Genomic DNA, 21,742 nt, shown 5'->3' with positions numbered 1-21,742 from the left:
TGTGCATTGTGTTTGAACAAACAAATTAAAAGCTTCGTTTCCTCCAACTGTCCGCAAACAATCTACAGCAAATAACTTTTAATTAAAATTAAAGATGCTTTTAAATGCTGGCTAGCAATGGACAAGTCAATGTTTTGAACGTCTTTCATTCAAGACAGCATATTAGCTGGGACATTTATCTATATGCCCAGTGGTGGGATTCAATTTTTTTGTCAGCCGGTTCTGTTACAAAAATCCATTGACGGTAACCAATAATGCTAACCGGTTCGCTGATCTCATAAAATTTCGTAAAACGGTTCTATAAAACCAGTGCAAACCGTCTGAATCCCACCACTGTCTATACCCAAATCTTCATCGGCTGCATCACTGCCTATACATTGACATGTATGAAGATGGAGTTATTCAGGATATCCATTTTGGATGAAATGCGTGGGTGAAACAATAGAAAAACAAACAGAGACATCCGTGGGATCATTTATTGGCTTCTAACAACAAATTACGTATTGTCTCATAAGACAAGCGGATTGAAGATATTTTGCTACTTTGTACATGGTACGGCGACCGATTTTGCTACACGATACTAAAACGGTTTGCTACAAATCGTCAACCAAGATCGACACCATGGCGATCAAACGTATTGTGAAAGATTAAACGTACACATAATGTTGTACGCAAATCCTTCTGCTAAGTACAAGTTTGCACAAAATCTACAATCATCAAAATCTACAAAAGTAGAATTCATTATAGAGTAAAATTAAGGCAATAAATATTTTGCAAAATGTTGGTCTGGAAACTAAGTTAACGTAAATTTACTAGGTTGAATAATGCTGGTACGTGATGCTCATTAACCTATTAAAATAGGCAGCTCAAGTGGTTGTATACAATTTAGTAACCGAAAAATTTGCAACAAACAGTGATTTGCGAAATTGCACATATATGAAATGCGGAGGAAATTGGCCGAAGCCAGGAGTACCATTAACATATAGAGCAGCTTTGAAGGCACGAGCGCAAACCAAAAGTAATCACAGACCTAAAATCGAACATTTCCTACAACTACAAGCTTCTTTCATAAAATATTCAATCCAAATGGTCAAAACGGTTCGAAATGCGATGTGGGATGTTGCATTTAAAATCACGAGGGAATGTATTCGTAGTACAGGAAACTTTGAAAAGTACAAATGAATATTTCATTTCAATAGTACAGAGATACAAAACAATTACAGGCCATGCTGGTTGATTGCACACGTGGAATTAAAACTTTTATGCGAAACACTGAAACTCGATTAGTAAAAAGCGGCTTGAAACCCATGAACTGATCTAGGGTGCAAACATTATCATATAATGAACATAAAATAGCGAGAAGCAAACTTCGACATAAGCTGAAATTAAATCAATGCGACCCTGTCTACATTCACGACTTTCCTCTTACATCTAAATGAACTACAAGCAAATTGTCCCATTATGAATATTGCTGCATCATGGCTGTGGCGAAAGTTGGACGAGCTTGTTTGGCTTTAATTGCAGCCAACAAATATTCCCTTCCCCTGTTTTGGATCCAAACCTTAATAACAAGATGGAAAGCTTTATTAACTTTTCTTAAATAATTGCGTTTTCTGTGGCGTGCGAATGTATCACGTTTGCCCTAATTCAATCATACTGAACTTTTTTTGGAAGAATATTTGAGACAATCCTATTATTTTATGCAATATTTACATAGGAATGAAAATGCTGTAAATGTTTCCTTTTCAATAAACAGTGTATTGTTAAGTGGGTTTACTTGTTCAAAATCCCTGGCCAGTACTTCAGCGCCTTTCTTTCGTGTGAGTCCAGTGTCATCCAACCTCAATTCACAAATCTGCATGTCGTCCTTACCTTAAACCACAAAAAAAAACAATGCATATACCATTTAGTTGTAACAGCTTATAAGTTTATTGGTAACTTAATCGGTGCTTCTGTAATTCTGCACGGAAATGTAAAAACTGACAAAAATCAGCATTTACCGGCAACTAAAAGCAGAGGGACTTTGTCTGGATGGAGCTCCATCTGTCGTGCGATGTACTGACCATCAAAGTGAGCATACCACCATCCCTTCTTCTGTTGTTGAGGATCGAGTCCTTGGTCGCCTTGTCGGATAAATGGAATCCTGAAGTATCGTTGTGCGGTGTTCGGATTTGATCCGCTAGTGGGTGCCTTTGCGCGTGGAGCAGCGACAGGTGGAGCTGAGGAGGAGCTCGGAGCTGGACTCGAATGTGCGGCGGCTAATTGGTAAAAAATAAACATTTTTTATGTTGTTAAAACCTAAACAGGGATTTGATTCGTCGTGATGACTACACACAGGTTTAACAAAATAAAGAAAAAAAAACATCCAGAAAAATTTTCGTGAATAAAACAGATGCGTGGAAAATATGATTTGGTTCACCGTGATCGACGACAGCTTTTGGTGCTCTTTCTTCTTGTGTTTGGTTTCTTGCCTTGTTCTTTGCCTTCCAGTGGTGATAAACTTTGAGTCGCCTGTGGAATTCTTCGCGACAAGCTTCCAACATTTCAATATCTGGATGATAAAAAATAAATTTATATGAGTACATTCGCTTTCGCCTACTTTTTGATCGTTTTCCAGCTGCAGTATCTTGTCTTGACCAAAGGCAAATCTTACGTCAAATTTTTTTGGGCATGTTAAGCTTTTTATCTTACACATTAGGAAATAATTAATTTTTTATCAAACCTGTTGAAGTGTTGATTGTATCTCGTAGTTCAGTATATTTCCATTTGGTAAGATCGTGTTTTTTCCCTCCAGACACGACGTTCGACGACATAGCAGCTATAGCCCTGCACAAAGTACATAATCTTAAACAACTGGAGCGTGGTTCGGTTGCTCTCCCCCACACGATCACCAATAACATAACATGACATCAATAGATTTGAACGTTTTTTTAAGTAAACTACGCGGTTTATTGTTCTTTAAAAAAACGGACACATATCTAAAAATATTTATAACGTGATATAACATGAAAACATCCACCTTTGCTGCAGTTGTACAACAGCAGCATTTGAAGGTTGTTCTTCAACCAACTGAGGATGAGTGTCATCCTGTGCAAGACGCAATGCAAGTTCACGGTCTCTTCTCTCCTGTTCTTCAATCGCTCTCCTAGAAATATTTTTTCAGTGACAATGGGATATTGCGTGCAGAAAATACATTACGTTTTTCACCATCTTCTGTCAGAACAAAAATTTATACGTTTTTGCTTGATATAAAAACAAATACCTCTTCTCGTCTTCCTCTCGTTGTTTAGCGAGTTCAGCTTCAATTCGAGCCTAATATGAAGAAACATCTTTTTTTAAAAAAAAAGTTTTTTAAACAATTTATGAGGATTGTTAGTTACGACGTCACCTGAATTTTTTTCTGTTCCTCCTCTCTCTTACGCTCCTCCTCCTCTTCACGTTTTCTCTTTGCTTCCATTTCAGCTTTGCTGCATTTAACACAAAAACGTTGAGTATATTTACACTGGGGGTGAATCAACTTTGTTTAAAAACACAAATAAATTGTATTCCAAGGTTTCTGTGTAAAGCTGAACATACCAATTAAACAGACAGCTCTACAGTTATTAATTTAACATCTATAGCTTGTTTGAACCTTATTTTCAGTTTTGCACAGAAACTCTCGATACAGTTGTTGAAGGACACCCCGACAGGGTAGCTTGGTTCAAGCATTGTTCCAGTATAGTTTATATTTTCATTTTATACTCTTTTCTTTTTGGTTGAAATGTTAATTCTTTTAATTCTTCTCAATACAATAATTTAGACCCACATTCTTCTCATTTCTTCTTCCTCCTTTCTCTTCCGTTCCCTCTCTTCTTCCTCTAACCTCTTCCGTCTTTCCTCCTCCTCCCGACGTTTTCGTTCCAATTCCATTTGTTCCTTAAAAAGGAAATATTCAAAAACTCGAAAATTACCAAGAAGTCCACTTGGTTTTGATAAGTGTAGTTGAAACTTCTGTTTGACTCAAAAATTACCTTTATCTTCCTGGCTCGCTCTGCCTCTTCCTGAGCTAACTTTCGGGATTTAAGATCTTTCAGAAGAATCTCTTCCTGTTTAATAAGCTGTTGGAAGGATTTTTCCATCACAGCAACATCCATTGTTGTGGCCTTTGCGAAAAGATTCTTTTAGTTTTGAAAAAAGTTGAAATCATGAATAAAAACGAACACAAATATGAGATATTTTTGTTCAAAAAATAAAAAAAAAGAGGGCTAAATATACCTTTATCTTGTTGATGTAAGATCGAAGTGCCTTTTCGTGGTTCACAACCTTCGCCATCATTTCCTTCTTGTCCTTGAGGACGCTCACCATATCACGCATGTTCGGCAGCGATCGAAGAAGTGGCATCACTTTGGCGAGAGCCCGGATGCTGTGAATGTTAAAGGGTCAATGGCAACACAGGGAATTTTGCTAAATATGCAAAAAAAATGTTGAATAAATATTCAACTACACATACACATTAGTCCAAACAGATTTAATGCATTTTCGTCACGAAGTAGAATAAATTGTAAGTCAGTTGAAGTGTTTTCATACCGAGGTCGGTGTTTCTTTCTGGTCAAATATCCTCGCATGTATTTCTGTATGCAGATGTACTGAGAACGTCTCCAAAGTATTTTGTTTTTTACTAGAAATTTCACAAAAAATGTAAACAATCAACGTGCATCTTACAGAATAACAACAGCACAAGTTAATATTGAAATATATTTGCAACACAAACAAATTGTGGCATCAAAACACTTACATGGCAAAGCAAAATGGGACAAAATTAAACACCAAAAACTATTTATCACTTAACGTTTGATAAAAATATGTTTAACAGGTAAGTAAGTGTTTGTCTCAGTAAACTTACATTTGATGACACTCAGTCCACACCACACAGCTTTCCTCCATCGGGCTCTGATCAACCACTTCTCAACACGTTTAATGAGAATTTTCAGATTTTCGGGATCGGAACGCATGAGTTGGTCAAACTCCGCAAACTTTAAGATGCAAAATAGAAAGTTGAACTTAAACATTTTAAAACAGAAATAAAAAGAGTAGGCCCGGAGTTAGTGTGGACAGTGGAATTATTTAACAAAGGAAACGTTTGTTGAACAATTTTACTCAAATAAAATGTGGTTGACCAACTCGCCACAGAACAGAATGCGAATCTATTTGAATGTTTCCCAAACAAATACATAATTAATATCACATTAGAATATGACGTTTCCATATAGACTGTACAGGGCAGTACCACGATGAATTATTGAAGCATTTAAGTGTGGGAATTAACTTCAATATTTCATTACTTTATTGGGAAGTTGAACGACTTTCACTTTACTGTTACGTTTACTGTGTATTGTATGTACAAGCACATGTCATTAACAATGTTCATTTGTACTCTTGGTACTTCATTCTCAATGACTATTTAGATTAAATCATAAAAGCAATTTGGCCGATTAGTAAGAGGGCTTGTAACACGGCGAACTTTTCTAATCATCATGCGGGTTGATTTTAGTTGTTGAAATTGACATGTAACAACGAACAGTAAAATACCCACAAAGAAACAACTATTAAAGTTACAAGATCAACGTATCGCTTGTTAGTTGTTTTAATTTGGTTCTTGATATTGTAGTTCGTACGTTAAAAGTCTAACACATGTACTTTCACCTCGGAAGCAAACATTAGATAAAGCTCAACATTCAAGCACCCATGCATTAGCGCACCAGGCGAAAAGACAGTTAATTATTACCCTTTGTACAAAGTTAATGTTGTTTTTGTAGGGGAGTGACTCCCACATTATCAGACTAATACGTTTAATCGTCTGCCCTGTGTGACATTGGAATCAATTAACTTAAGCATGAGTTTATTAATCATGGACATGAAGTACAATTATGAATTTTTAACAAGTTGCATTAAGAATCGCGCTACAAGAGCTGACGTGGTTTCACAAGCGTTGATGTGTTATAATAGTGAAGGGTTTGGTAAATGGACGACCGAGAGCACTCTCCTACCTTGCCAGGACGAAAGAAAACTTTTGTCAATCCGAACTTGAAATCCTTTTCGTCGAGTCCAAGCGCTTTGAAGAGGGCCTGCCAACACACTCAATAGCGTCACAATCACTCACAATCAACATTTGCGAACTTGGTGAAAATGATTTTTTACACCAAGTCCATATTTGTGTATTTTGTGGAGTATATGTCATGTTAATAAACTAAACCTCAAAATACATCTTTTCCACTTGCTTGGGCATGAAAAAATCACACTATTTATTGAATTTCCATTATAGTATACCCAGTTAAACTAGTATAGATTCAAATTTACTATGATTACAAAAATGACAACCTTGCAAAAAAGTCGGGGGTCAAGTCGCTTTAGTTTTGCTGGCATTATAGCTTTGTACATGTTGTAGACATCAGAAAACTGTGCACGCGATGGAAATCCCCCTTGCATAAGATCCAGTACAGACACCATTCCTACCCAACATACATGTTATACTTTCTATCCAACAACAATTTCACATTATTACTGACCTGAGCATTGCAGTTGACTTAGAATTTGTCCACCTTCAAACAAGCTGTCCTGCATGGATAGATTGGGCTTAATGCATCGTATGAAGCTTGATCCAGTGACATTCAGCTTCTCCAGCAGTTGTGTGAGTTGGGTCTGTCAGCGCAATTATTTTTTTAGGATTCACAACTGGAAAAATTGGCTTATGTGTGGTGTGTACACAAAACAAAATTGATTAACAATAAAATTTATCACACTTAAAACAAATTGACTGGTGTAAAAAATGTAAACCAACAACGCAACCAGGTGTGGAAAAACATTTACAAAACAAAAAAAAAAAACAATGAAAAAAAGTGTTTGGAACTTTTTGGCAACATCATGGTTGGATGCAATGGTCATCATAAACTTGAGGTAAGCCATAGCAATAATTGCAGGTTTTGCTTTAAAAACTGCCAGAGTGAAATGTCTCATTATTACAATGTCTTTGTGGTAGCAATGAAAAATGCAAAATGGATAAAAATGTTGTTTTGTAAGTTTGTTACACAAAAGGAGAATTTTTCAGCCCAGTTACAACTCATGTAAAATTCTAACATGAAATTCCTTGTTGAAAGTTGACAAAACTCAACAAAAACATGGACTCTGATCGAGTCAATTAAATAGATATCCACCCAATTTGTTAATATTCTACTCTCCTAGCAACCAAGACAAAAAAGAACAATTCCAATAAAAGTAAGTGACATGCTATGTTCCAGCAATCCAAAACTAATAAAACATGCAAAATCAGAAAAGTAAATTCACACCAGAAATGTTAGTGAGTCATCATGAAAACGAAAGCTATTTGTGAAGAGTCATACCAGCACACTTACCCGGAATATGCTTCCAACACTTAGGAAGTTTAATGAACTGACTTGATTTTGGTTATTAGAATTAACCTATGTATAAAGCCAGTGTTGCTACAAGTTGTACATTTACTACAGTAGCAATAAATTATACAGGAACTTTATATATATCCCGGAAAGCAAAAATAAATTACAAATAAATTTGTCAAACATAATTAGTTACAAACAACTGCGTTGTTCAGTCAATGAAAAGTGAAATATAATAATGGCATATTAAGAATAAATTGTCTGATGTTTATCACCATTTAAGCCTAATCATAGAATATATGAGATAACTGATGTACCTTAAACTTGTTTCCAACACTAATGAAGGCCAGTTTACCCTTGGTCGATTGCGTGCCTTTGTTTACAAATATTGTTCGTACAAGTTTGTGCTTGCTGCCACAAACCAATTGTTCCAATGAGTTATGAAGGGCATCATTGTTTTTCTCAACAAACCGTACCTGTTAAAAAAGTAAATACAAAACCAGATGCTACAAACTTGCAGGTACAGTATGTTTTCTGTGTAAAACAAAGTAATTGCTTACTGTCTGATAGCAAACAGCACCAGCAAAGTGACGAATCAAAAATCCTTCATCATCTCGAATATTACGATGACTTGCAAGTTGTGATTTTCTGGGTATCTGAACAAGTTAGTGGTTAGTTTTTATTTTAACAAGTTATTCATAAGCATTTAATCTTACTCAAAAAAGACATCAACAAATTAGATTGCAAACAATTTCTCATGTTTTATAAAACCATTGATCAGAAAAAATTTCTGTTTTTAACCTACAGAAATTCGAAAGTGTCCTTTATGCTTGCTGTGCACAACCGATGTGAAGTGATTGTCATCAGGCCTTGGAAGTTTGTTTTCCTCATCCAAAATGTCAAGAATGCCAACACGTGGAGATTCAATCAAGTCTGTAAAAATCCTTACATTTTTAAGAGCGTTCTTCACATAAAAATCAAAATAAGGCGTCATTTATTATGATAACAATATTTGTATAAAAATAATCTTGCATAAATTTGTTTGTCTCTTCTAGCCGTTATCTAGTTTTTTAGATTAAAGGCAGATAGCATCCTGGTGTGTTTACCAATAAGAATCATCCAAGTTATTAGTGTTTACCTATGCAGTCTTGGTTGTCAGCGTACGTTACTTCATGAACTCCAAGCCCTTCCTTTGCATATAACTCCTGTTCCTCACGAAGCACACGCCCATTAAAAAACTGTTGCAATTTTTCATTGCAATAATTGATACAGAACTGCTCAAAGCTGTTCACCTCAAAATATTCTGCAAACACAAAACATAACCTTTCAAGTTTGTTGAGACAATTCAAAGTGTTGGATAAAACTTTCTTCCATAACGTGTACATTACTTTGAAAACTCGTAGCAAATCTAAAGAAATCATTTTGCAAAAAAGCCAAAAAATAGCAGTGAGATGTAAACAGTGCAATGATTCAATCTATTATGTCTCAATAGTGCAGGTTGTTTTGTTCATAGTTTGTTACCCAACAAATGGGTGTCTAGTGATAAATGAAATAGTTTCTGTCTAGCTAGGTAAGAGAGAAAAACTGTTCCTTATTATCAAGCTGACTAATAAAGCAAGATGGGGCGAAGCATATTTATAAGAGGTGAAAAAACACTACTAATGTTTTAAACATTCTACATCAAGATACCTGGTGTCATAATTCAAAAACTCAATTAAGTAAACAAACACTTTTTATTTCTTACTACAGTGCCGTATTTATATCCATATCCTTCTTTTTTTTGTCTTTAATCTCGTCAAAATTTAATGTGTTTTTTAATTTAGCTTTAATTGCCTGCAAAGGTCAAAATGTAAAATGAGTTATTCTCACCGAATCCAGCAATGTCCAAGATGCCAATATAACCATTAGATGATTTAAATGGAAAACACTCGTTAATACGGGAAACTACATGATCAAATAACCGCGAGTAGATTGCCTTTGCCAGTGCTTCCCTGGCACTGGATGACTGATCCATCTTCAGCGGTACTCTGCACATTTTTACAGCTGCTAAAAATATTACCGAAAGGCCAAATAAAACAACTCACTTAATGGTGTTGGTTTCTCCAGCTAACCTCATAGACCTGGTTGTCAATGCTTCAGTAAGTGATGTAGGATCCAACCCCAATAATTCAGATGTAATGTTTACAGTTTGCTTGCTGCTTTCACTGACCATGCAACCACCTTTATATATTTGACAACTATTGGGTACAATACAAATCTTTTTTTGGTCAAGAATACATGCACTTTTTCAAGCGTTTACACCAAATCAAGTTTGCCATAACATGCATTTAAAATATATTTTGCTTGAGGTTTGTATCATCATCATTTAAATGTTAAACTACAATATGTAATAAACAAGCCTGTTTATTAAGTGTTATCATGATTTTTACCTGATGAACCTCCTGCATCTTCGAATAAAATGTTCCCCAGATGCAGAACACCAGCCACAACTTGAAATATTTCCATTGTGTCATTCTCAGAAATACCCATTTCATTCATTGCAGACACAATTCTGTCATAATCTTTGTAGTCATTCAGGAGAATATCATGCAGTTGACCTTTTTCTTTGTGCTAAATAAATTTTATTTACTTTTTGAAAATGATAACCTAAAGAGGTGTACTCAAATTTACCTGTTCCGAGAGTCGATCTGGTTTAACTTTTTGCATATCATCTTTTGTCAAAAAATACTGGGTGCAGCCATTTTTTAGGTACTGAAATACAAACAGGAATGTGTTATACTTTACTTCCATTAAATTACAGCTTTTATAGTAATCAGTATTTTGGCATGAGTTTAGGATATTATTTTTTTATAAAATATTCATTCAAAACAGAATGTTAGCCAAAATAATATTGGTTTTCAACATTTATTGACAATTAGGCTACCTTAAAATTGTCAGGGTTCTTCAAAAAAAGTTTGCTTCGTATTTCATCTGGGGCTCCACAGCAAAGTCTGTAGAATATGTGATAGTTTCTTTCCCTTGGTCCCTGTGTTACAATTCGCGACTTCTCAAGAAGGTAGTGGGAGATAAAACCACCAACAACTTTACCCTAAAAAAAAAGTATATTCTCACTTCTGTGAAGTGATGTAGTCAGTTCATACTACTGATGAAGTAGGATTACAAGATTGGCAGCCCTGGCATTGCAGTCTAGCTGGATCGGCCACTTTTGAACTACAATTCGGAGTATGAAAGGTCAAACTCCCAGTGAGGTTTAAACTCATGACACTGGGATAAATATATAGACCCAACACTCAGTGTTGTGCGAGGTATATTGTGGTCAAGATGCGCTGGTAACAAGTGCACAACTCTGTCAGCCAATCTTCACACATGTGTTGCGTTGTTAAATAGAATATTAGCTTTATTGCACAAATACATTTGTGTCATCAGGAAATGGCTTTTCGTGTTATTACTTTCACACAATACATAAAGTTTTTTAGCAAAACATACAGCATTTTCAAACAATTTAGTTACTCTGGGATCAGCTTAAGGCAATTAAAAAAATATTTGTATAAAAATTAAAAATAGCAACATTTGCGTAAATTAAACCCAAAGCCCATTACAAGATTTATGTTATTCTAGACCCAGGCAGATTTTACAAAATGGGAAGAATGTCCTGAGAATTGTATTGCAAACCTTCAGAAAATGAATTTCAATAAATTTTCCAAATCTGCTACTATTGTTATTCCGCATGGTCTTTGCATTGCCAAAGGCTTCAAGTATGGGATTTGCTAAAAATATAAAAGCATTATTTGTTTGCTTACTTATTGTCCATTATTATTCAGTGAAAAACATTAACAATAATACATAGCCCAACAAAAAAATACTTGAATCTTTTGGGCGACTGAATTTTTACATATTAAATATGGTCCAAAAAAGCAAAATCTTCATGCTATTCAACACATGTGACACAAATTTTTACCTTGAACAATTCGCTTGTCAATTTTTTCTCCTGAACCATATGTGTCTGCAAGGTATCGGAGAACGAACTTAGTGTTTTCAGTTTTCCCTGCACCACTTTCTCCTGACACAATTATGGATTGCGACAAGCTGTTCACTTTCATGTCGCGATAAGCTTTGTCGGCTAATAACAAGATATAAAGAAACTTAATAATAACATGGCTTAGTTACAAAATACCAACGTTAAAAATGTAAAAACGTAGAAAAATGTTTGCATTTAAAGTTAATATTGTCCAAAAAAAGGAAAAAAACAATAAATAATCAGCAACAGATTTGTTTGATTGTCTGTACAATAACAAAACTGAAATGACATGTTTTTGACAATTATTATTTTTATAAAATTCATTGTTGATGTACCTTACACTTGTTTTGGAACCATTCTATAATATTAGTTGAAATTAACGTTAAGAACCCAAGATATGTTCCTAAAATGACATGCTTGCTTCTAATTATAAATATTTTTAAAAAAAGTGGCATGCAGTGAGAATGGAATGGTTTTGTACACATCATAAAATATTTCACAGTTGGATGGTGAAGCTGCCACCATTTTCAGGGCATGGTTCTTGTCGGCACCAGTATCATGAATCAATACAAACCATAGTTAATCATTAACAAATGACATAATGCTGCTGACTAGGAATAGATGTAGTGAATGGAAACTTTCATACCTAATGTAACTTTTTTGGCAAATCATTACTAAATAAGTATGAAAAAATACAGAAAAGGGCATATCAAACCTCAAGTACAAAACAAAGTAATGATGTGTCAGACAGCAACAGCAAATACATTTTTTATAGACACCAGCAAAATTTATAAAAATATATTAATCTTTAAAATTCAAAACCAAAAAAAAAAACACTTCAATACCAATTGCATAGCAGTGAGGTGGCAGAACACCGAGAGATTTTCCCTTGTAATTTTTGATCTGTTTTTCATTGTAAAGGGTTGGAATATCTCGATATGGATTGACAGCAATGAGAATGTTGGCCACATACGTCTACAAAAAAACATCAAAATCAGAAAACAAAATGTAAATATCATAGAACAACTTAATGGATACAGCTTTTGTTTTTTGTCAGCAGAAAGAAAATACATGTGCACAATACACATCACACAATTATTGTCATAAGTCATGTGTACGGTACACAGTGTACTAATTAAACCATGTTATCTTCAGCTAAGTGACTAAATAGTATACTTTTTGGAAAGGTTGTAAAGTTACATTTGCCGGCATTTAATATTTTTAGCTCTTAATACCAAGAAACCATAAAAAACAGTAAACAACTAAAATTTGTTGTTTACATATATCTTATCAGCTTTATATCGAAGTCTGAGATTGTGTAGAAGAGTTGCTTCATTAAGGTACATAAGAGCACAATTATCATCAGCATCTTTCTTAGAATCTGGCTCAGCTGGAAAAACTTGACTGTATGGAGCGGTTATTGGCTGCAAAATAAAAAAATTATTTGTTTGATATAGTTGTACACAACAAGACAACATGCTATTAAGCTTAAAAACATTACACCAATATATCATAATGGATAATTATGCATGATTTTATCAAGAAAATTTGGAACAATTTGTGAAAGGCCAAATTGTGTTGAGCATATTACATCATATTAAAGGGTAATATTTGCATTTCTTGTGAAACCATTATAATGGCTAGTGCTTGGTTTTACAATATGAATGTACTGAGAATTTCAAGGGTAAAATCAGTCAGCAGTCTGAAAATACAAACGAAAAAAACAAAATTAATGTGTACAATTGTCATGACAAGTAATACTAACCTTAACATTTTGAGCTGAAGGTTTTACAGTGATCGTATCATGACCTAGATCAATAATTGTTCCCAAAATGAACCCATGCTCAGCATGCGGACCCCAAACAATTTTTCCATTGTCCATGCTTGGTGCGTCAATGCATTACACCAACGGTAGCATTGCAAACAATATCTATTGGCAAAGAATAAAAAAAAAAACTTATATGGCCTTGTTTTATTACAAATGGGCATACCCCTATGCTTATAGTACTATTTTGTCACAAACGCTGGTTATAAATCCTCAAGGTTATGCCTAAGCAAAAACTATGAAAAGTTAGTACATCAAAAATCAAACTTTTGAGACTGAAATGTGAAATCACCGGCAAAAACGAAAGCAGACATTTCATGCAAAGAAAGGACGTCGCCTTTTTTCCACGTCTCTCTCGTATACTACAGCTTTGCTTAGTTTTCATTTATATCCTAAAGGCGTTGGGGATTTTTCCTAAGCTAACCATGTGAATTATACAACGCAAGATCTGCCAATGTCGACGTATAAATCTTAGTCAAAACATCTGCAATAGTCGTCGCCGATGAATAGGTCGCGGAGAAGTTATGTAAGACCACAATAGAGGTTCCCAACCTTTTTGCACCAATTGGAACGGTAAACCTAGACACTGTTTTTGGACCGGTCTTCATGTGGCACATGCCAATGGTTGGTTTAAGTGTGCAATCGACCTGTTTTCGATGTAGCCTGTGTATGAAGCGGTGGCATCAAGAATTTGTTGCTTCTGTACCGACCGCATTCATTAACAGAACAATACTATATCCCTATTTTAGATTCTGCTCTACAATCTATACGTTGAAAGAAAATTTGTTTTGGACGAATATGTTGAATTGAGATGATTTCATACCAAACACGACCGATCCATTGAATTTGCATGGTCTTGACTCTTCGTGGTTGGGTAATTCATCCAAATATCAGGCAGCCAGCAGAACGAAACCTGTCAGAAAGTAGAACGAAAACCTCTGTCAGCAAAACGGTAATAGTAAAAGCACAGCCCCGAAGTTCGTGGTGTTGGCGGCAATAAAGGGATCCCAATCAAGCTGCATGAATTGTTGAAGTTTTCTTTTTAACAACAGTTTATAAACTTTTTTAGACATCGTTTTTACCTTTTTTTTCTTGGCCGCAAAATGCGTCATATAGGAATTAAGACTCAGGCCAACACGATCTATAACTTATTGTTCAATACCACTCGTTGGCCAACTAAACAACAAATTACTACACTGTCTCCATTTTTCGAACTGCAAGAATGTTGTCTTGCTATATTGGGATATTTCAATAGTAGAAAAAAACAACTGTCCTGAAAGCGCGGTAATTGTACATGATTCGTTAAACCCCTACACTGAAGTAGGCTATAGCACAATGCCTTTATTGGTGCATGTGTAAATGCGACTTTCTAAAAGAATTGCTTGTTGAGTATTTATTGTAGCCTACGTCACGAGAATTTTGGCACCACCGTGGTATTTAAGGAAAAGCCTCATTGCACTGATGTGATGATAGGCCGGGCTGCGTAACATCCAATAGCGTTGAGCATATAACAGCAGGACAAAGGGGTGAATATTAATGACAAATAAACCCTTCATTTGTCTTATCCTGATACAAGTGGGCCCAATAACAATATAAGTTAAAACTAACGCAGTAATATTACATACAGCCTGGGCTGCCAAGCCTGGGCTGCCAAGCCTGCAAACCTCATGATAAACTATTCAGTAATTAAACACTTTGCAACCTACCCCAGCAAGCTATAGGCCTATTGGGACTACATTTATCACGTGTAGAAATTCCGGGGGAGACACAGGGGACTTTTGTCTTTCCAAAAAATATGTTTGACGTTTTAACTCCATCGAATATGCATAGCCGGATTCGTCGGATTAATCAATTATTAGAAAGATTGCATACAACGTATATATATGTGTGTCGACTTAAGCCTATAGCTCATTGTGTGTAAGTGTCGTGTTTGCGTTTACAATCCAAGTCTCTATTTTCATCGTAGTAGGACTTTACAGTCCTTTATTATTGCAACACAGATAGCCAGATATAATGACTGCTCATGTTCTTAGTTTTAGCAGATTTCTCTTAAATTTACACTGAACTTATCGCCACTACCCCATATTGTTACAGTTTTGGCAATCGGCGGTCCATATATATTTTTCACAATTCAGCATTTTTGTCGTCGTCTGCACTTCTTAATTGTTCAAAATACATTCGCATTTAATGAAAATTCGTTGAATTCTCATCCGATCCCATCAGTAAGATGACGTGTCCCGAAGAAAGATTTAACTTGAGGGGAATTCCCGAATACGACGTTTGTTCGCGCGAAACGACCGTGATTTGTTGACAAATTACAATAAATAAACACAAATGCCTGAAATACAGCTAAATCGAATGCAAGCTCTGCAACTTGTTTTAATTATGTTTGCTGTGCCGACACAATACTTTTTATACGAATGGACTGGAAAAACAGAATCAAGCCGGGTGGAATCAATACATGGGTAATTTCTGATACATAATATTTATTATTACGTTGTAACTATCCAAAAATTAAATATACAGTTTGATGAAGAATGCAAAAACCTTTATGAAATCCTATTTAAGTTTTTCTTCTTGGCATATTTGGATCCACCAATGCGTAGAACAGCTTCTTACAAAAGGAATTACCTTCAAGGTATTTAATAAATAGTCCTTCTATTTAACTATAAATCAGTACCTATTTCAGTCAAAATGTTCAACTAGGACAAAATTTTAATAAAGTTTTGTTATACTTATTAAATCTTTGACTTCTCTATTGATTTCAGGAACACAACTCACAGGTTTTCTCATAATTCTGAGTATATAGAGACTGGACAGTGTTAATAACAACATGGGCCAGTCTCTTTATACTCTATTGTTTTTAATCCATAAATACAAAAATTTTTTAAAGGTGGACAAAAGAGATAGTGTACCAACCGCATTTAAAACCAGTAAAACTAAGACCAACCAGCCACAAGAAAGTATTGCCGAGGAAGTATTTTACTACCGAAGTCCAGATGGATGGTTTGCTTGTAAGATAACTAAATGTTTAGCTACCTTTTTGAGAAGTTTGTCTTCCCAATAACTGTAAAACCCAAGTGCTGACTAGCTTAAAAATTACCAGTAATGCCTAAGCTGCCAACCTAATGATCAGCTTAAAAGTACTGACAGTGCATCTGAACTTGTGAATTTTTCTTTAGCTACAATGTAGTGCCACGTTTCACAAAAGGAATTGATATATTTCAACCCTGGCCATGCAAATGAAAATTACTTTCAACACATATCCTCTCTGATAAAAATTTTACCCTTTTTTATAGTGTCTATGGAACCCCGGAATAGAAAGTCAAATAAAATCAAGTTTAGAGTGGGGCAAGTCATTAAACACAAGCTATTTGGCTACCATGGGGTGATTGTGGGTTGGGATAAAACCTGCAAGGCACCAGAATTTTGGATACAACAAAACCACGGCACTAACCAGGTTTCTTCAAATAGCTCATAACTCCCTGCGCTAAAAATTTACATCTCTTATTTTTATTTTAGCAATGGAAACAACAGCCTAGTTATGCTGTTCTGGTTGACACACGATACCGCAGAAGTCCGCAAGTAACCTATGTCGTTGAGGAGAATATTGCAATACTTTTCGACACAAAAATACAACATCCATCTATTGGTGACTATTTTGATTTCTACGATGGAGCACAATATCACATGAGACCTGCTTTGAAGAAAATTTACCCAACTGATTAACTTGCAAATATGTGTCTTGGCTTCCTTTTCTGGTGAAGTCGGTGCAATAAACAAGTTTTTTTTTATTTTTGTGTATTAATTAGTTTGGAACAACATGTAGGTTTCACATGGTGAACACACTTCCAATGCTTTCAGTAAACATACACAATGCAAAAATTTTATTTTTGAAAATCAGAGTAGCATGTAGCAACAAATTTAGTTTGGTAGTGCAACCAGTGTAAGGAGTTTTACCTTTAAACCATGTTCAGAAAAGTTAAATTATACATGAAACTACATTGAAATATCACTACTTACACGGGACTTTTGTTTCTTCTGTTTTAGGAGGTTTACTTCAAGGTAAATATCTTCGAAATCTTTGGTAATCATAGCATTAGACAAAATATCATGCCAATGCCTTGTTTTTTTGAAGTATTCTAATGACTTTTTTCGGTGATCAAATGAGTTATATCTGTTCAACAAATAAGGGTAGAGTTTGTCCAAGTTTGTTGCATCTTTTGCCATCAAATACAGTGCTTGTCGAAATAAATAGAAATTTAGTTTTGATTCCCACTTTGGACTTTTGATATAAAAAGATCTCATAATTTGATCAGCTTCCATCAAAGCCTCCGCATGAGTGACAGTTCTGTAAACAGATCCAGTTACATTGCTGATATTTTGAGGACTGAGGAGGTTTCGAAAAACATGCCTCAAGCTCGGTTTGTATCCAACAGCAACTAAATTCGAAAAAATTGTTTCAAACAAATATTGATCATTCTTTTTTTTTGCTGTTAACAAAAGTTGTCTAACAAGATGTTTTGATCCATGTGTTTTTATTATTTCAGATAGGTAAAGTATAATTAAATGAAATTGTCTGGTGTGTTCAACAGCAGAAATATTTAAATTTCCTTCATTTTTTGCACCTGCAAAAGCAAGATAGGCTGATACCTTTGCAAATAACTTATTCTCACCCTCCACATCAGTTAGAAGTCTTTCAAACATAAAAGTTTGATTGTAAATAAGACATAGTTCACAGAATTGTTGGATCACCAGACACCATGCAAATATTTTGTTTTGCAAGCTGCATAAGGACATCATCAGATCATATGCTTCGTCTGGATTTGATTCAAAGAAATTTTGCAAAATCTTTTTGGTAATGACTAAGTGCTGATGTTGGTTCAAAGCTTTAGATTGATGAGCCAGTGTCGTGTACTGACTTTGTGGTAATCTATCCACAAGAGTACACAAAAAATTGTCAGACATATTTTTTTCCACTTCCAACAATGTTTGCACTGTTGCTATGACAGCAGTCGGGTTATGCATTTTCATCTGGTTTTCCAACTTTCTTACATCACATGATAACAAAGAAAATATATCATCTGATAACTGGCAATTGTTAATAAGGGAACTTTGCAATAAGTTTAACTGCAGGTCAATGTCCAAATGACCAGTCTGCGTATGTAAATTTACAGCATGTTTACTAGCAGCCTCAATATCACCGTAATCACATAAAGCAATAATGAGGACTTTAAGCAAGTTTGCCATGGGAAACATGTGCACCACTTGACACTGATTAACTATTTCAAAGGAGTTTTGCAAAAACACAGTTTTCAGGCGAGGGGAAAGCACTGTATCCATAAAGTTTTGTACTTGTGGCAAAGTGGTGGAATTTTCAAGAAAATCTTTACCCAGATCATAAAGCTTTAACTTAGTTAAATACATGTAGCCAAACCACCAGTGTTGTTCTACTTGTGTTTCAGTTGCTATAACCTCGCTGACCAACTGCATCAACCTCTGCGGAAAATCACTTTCTGACAGAGTAAAAATATTTTGCCAATCAATATTAACTGATTCATTCAGCAAAAGTGGCAAAAAATAATGGTCCTTACATATATGTTCCCTCTTAAGATAAAGCAACAGCTTTTCTGCCATTCCAGGAAAATTGGTAAGGGAAGTCTCTAGGGCATAACCGAGAACATCTAAATTGACAAATGTAACCTGTGCTTGCATCAAGTATGTCCACAGTTCTTCAGCAGTGTCACAGTGAACAAGACACTGCCAAATAAAACAAAATGCTGTGTTTTCAATTTCCATTTGATTTCCTAAAATGGGTGTGGGTAGCCTTTTTTGCATTTCATGGAGGATTTTAATCCCATCTGGACAGGGGGCAAGATGATGAACAGCATGCATAAATAACTGTGGTTCATATGAAGACAAATAGGTTACTATTTTATTTCCCTCTTGGTAAGCTCCATTTTTTAGTAAAGTTTCTAACATTTGAACAAACAGCACCATATCCACTGTCCCGCCAATGTCATTAACACCTTTACAAAACATATCTACAGCTTCAGTGTTTTTCCCTACTTTGGAATAGCCCATGCATGCCTGCAGATATAAATGCCAAGTTGCTTCACCATGAGTAAGTTGTTTATGGACAACTTCGCGGCAAATGTCCGCTTTGCCCTCCAGACAGTAAGCATGTGCCAAGTAACCCCAGGCAGTGGATGGAACTTCGAAACTGCTTTCTTTCATTGTGCTTATTGTATTTAACGCGTCGTCAACATGGCCATTATAACAATACTGAGCCAAACATGGCATAATAGCTTGTGGTGTAAGACTGTGTCCACTCTCCACAAGGTTTTGTTGAACTAACATAGGAGAAAACCAGTCACAATTTTCTAAACGGGTTTGGAAATAGGCACTGTAAAATTCTGTTGATTTGTTACCAATGAGAAAAAATATGTTATTAGCAGCCTTAATTCGAACAGATGGTTCCAGTTCAGCACATAACCTTCCACTGTGTAAAATTAACTGAGTTGCTGCCGACTGAGAGCATATGTGAGTGTTCTTTAATTGCATTTCCAGTTTGTTGAATATATCCATCCTGATGAAACCATACTGTTGAATTTTATTTTGTAGATAATCCTTTAAATAACTGTCTCTACCTAAGGCATTGCTCAAATCAGGTAAATCCTCTGACAACAAATCACGCCCAGTTGAATAAGAATAACTTCTTGAAAGTACGCAGCGAATGGTAGCAGTTAAGCTAGTTTTATGAAGACATTGAAAAAGTTTTATATTTCTTGACATATTTGGCAGATACGATTCGGTGTCAAGAATAAAATACACGTTTTCACCTCTATGACTTCACAACCAAACCAACCTCATTCTGGCAGATTCGGCGAAATGGAAATTGGTTAAGACCGAAATTATTTCACGCATGAGTGAACACGTCTTCAAACAATTGTGTTCACACAAAAATAAGCATTAACTCACGAAAAAAACAAAAATGGGTTGACTGCGGTCACGCTGAGTGAATCCCAGCATGCATGCGCATTATTCGTCAAAGGCTTTGACTCAAAGAGTAGCAGTCAGCGTTAGCGGCGCTGCATACAAGTGCCAATTTAACAATGTTCCGGCCACATAATTTTTTAAAAATTGGTGTAGAATAGGCTCAGAACATGTAGATCACATTACAATAGCGTTTTTTGAACACCTGTAAAGTACATCGCAACGATATGGGTTTGAACGCGGTCACGTTGTGTGAATCCAAGCATTCGCGTATTTATGGCGCTGCATACAAGTGCCAATTTAATAATAATCCGGGACATAGAATTTTATAGGTGTTCAAAAAACGCTATTGTAATGTGATCTACATGTTCTAAGCCTATTCTACACCAATTTTCAAAAAATCCTATGGCCCAAAACATTATTAAATGTTAAATACGCGAATGCTGGGATTCACACAGCGTGACCGCAGTCAAACCTATTTCGTTGCGATATACTTTATAGGTGTTCAAAAAACGTTATTGTAATGTAATCTACATGTTCTGAGCCTATTCTACACCAATTTTTAAAAAATTCTATGTCCCAGAACATTATTAAATTGGCACTTGTATGCAGCGCCATAAATACCCGAATGCTGGGATTCACACAGCGTGACCGCAGTCAAACCCATTTCTTTGCGATATACTTTATAGGTGTTCAAAAATTGCAATTATAAAGTATAGATATTGTTTTGCAAATATTGGAGACTTTGCTGATTGAAATGTTTGTTATTACAACTCATTTATGTTTTTTCGTGAGTTAATGCTTATTTTGTGTGAACACAATTGTTGAAGCCGTGTTCACGCATGCGTGAAATAATTTCGGTCTTAACCAATTTCCATTTCGCCCAAATGACGGTGGTGATTTTTGCCTTATTTCACAGAAAGATGATTTTACACCACCAGAGGGATGTTAATTGACAAAAAAAATCATAGATCACAGGCTGAACTTTGCAACGAAGAAAAAATTTAAAAAAAAATTACATTTATATTCGAATATGAAATGTTTGCAATGTCATAACCATAAGTAAGCATCTGAAATCCTTAAGCGCAGATATTCTTTGGCGTACATACTATCCAAAAATATTAAACTTGTTCGCGAGAAAAAACGCGCCACTTCTCAAATTTAAACAATATTAACCATACATCCCATATTTTGGCAATTTTTTTTATCAACCAACATCCCTCTGGTTTTTAAACCGGGTCACAAAGTTTTTTCCATCACTTGATCCACCACAGAATACTAAAACATGGAATGGAAACTCTTTTCGTCACGCATGAGTAACACTTTACGCAAAATGAAAATGCATTGGGTTAAATGCGATTTTGGCGTTTTTCGGCGGGGAAAAACTCAAGTTAATGTAACCACAAGAATTTATTTAAATGTAATTCAAGTAGTTTCATCCTTAATCTTTTAAAATATGTGAATGATTTTAATTATGACGCGCTATAATACACTTTTTAACCGTGTTGTACAAGT

The 21,742-nt window shown here is 35.3% G+C and overlaps 3 protein-coding genes across 4 annotated transcripts; 1 reads left to right on the top strand and 2 right to left on the bottom strand.

The window, feature by feature from the left end:
* Positions 1-473: 473 nt before the first annotated feature.
* Positions 474-13,638, bottom strand: LOC145894463 (unconventional myosin-VI-like). 2 transcript variants are annotated; one of them, XM_082983057.1, is made up of 32 exons: positions 13,524-13,638; positions 13,172-13,336; positions 12,687-12,830; positions 12,252-12,381; positions 11,347-11,508; positions 11,061-11,155; positions 10,312-10,476; positions 10,059-10,139; positions 9,818-9,998; positions 9,473-9,608; positions 9,258-9,415; positions 8,527-8,691; positions 8,194-8,321; positions 7,949-8,044; positions 7,706-7,864; positions 7,389-7,454; positions 6,546-6,678; positions 6,358-6,488; positions 6,027-6,104; positions 4,883-5,012; positions 4,567-4,657; positions 4,255-4,402; positions 4,011-4,142; positions 3,806-3,915; positions 3,389-3,467; positions 3,263-3,312; positions 3,020-3,145; positions 2,723-2,826; positions 2,420-2,551; positions 2,001-2,258; positions 1,778-1,872; positions 474-1,561 (listed from the first exon to the last, which is right to left on the bottom strand). In XM_082983057.1, exons 2-32 carry the CDS (start codon positions 13,286-13,288, stop codon positions 1,460-1,462), a joined length of 3,882 nt encoding a protein of 1,293 aa, XP_082839183.1. In that variant the 5' UTR covers positions 13,289-13,336; positions 13,524-13,638; the 3' UTR covers positions 474-1,459. The 2 variants fall into 2 exon arrangements, with proteins under 2 accessions (XP_082839183.1, XP_082839184.1); XM_082983058.1 differs by lacking the exon at positions 7,389-7,454.
* Positions 13,639-15,496: 1,858 nt separating this feature from the next.
* On the top strand, positions 15,497-17,132 carry LOC145894254 (uncharacterized). Its single transcript, XM_082982783.1, has 5 exons — positions 15,497-15,696; positions 15,758-15,869; positions 16,125-16,245; positions 16,531-16,691; positions 16,754-17,132. Exons 1-5 carry the CDS (start codon positions 15,566-15,568, stop codon positions 16,958-16,960), a joined length of 732 nt encoding a protein of 243 aa, XP_082838909.1. The 5' UTR covers positions 15,497-15,565; the 3' UTR covers positions 16,961-17,132.
* A 98-nt stretch (positions 17,133-17,230) lies between these two features.
* On the bottom strand, positions 17,231-20,104 carry LOC145894253 (uncharacterized). The gene has a single exon (XM_082982782.1). It carries the CDS (start codon positions 20,024-20,026, stop codon positions 17,231-17,233), a length of 2,796 nt encoding a protein of 931 aa, XP_082838908.1. The 5' UTR covers positions 20,027-20,104.
* Positions 20,105-21,742: the final 1,638 nt, after the last annotated feature.

The sequence above is a fragment of the Ascidia mentula genome, chromosome 3, assembly GCF_947561715.1.
Source record: "Ascidia mentula chromosome 3, kaAscMent1.1, whole genome shotgun sequence".
Lineage (NCBI taxonomy): Eukaryota > Metazoa > Chordata > Ascidiacea > Phlebobranchia > Ascidiidae > Ascidia > Ascidia mentula.
Note: the sequence above shows the minus strand (reverse complement) of the source record. Positions and strands in the feature narration are given on the sequence as shown.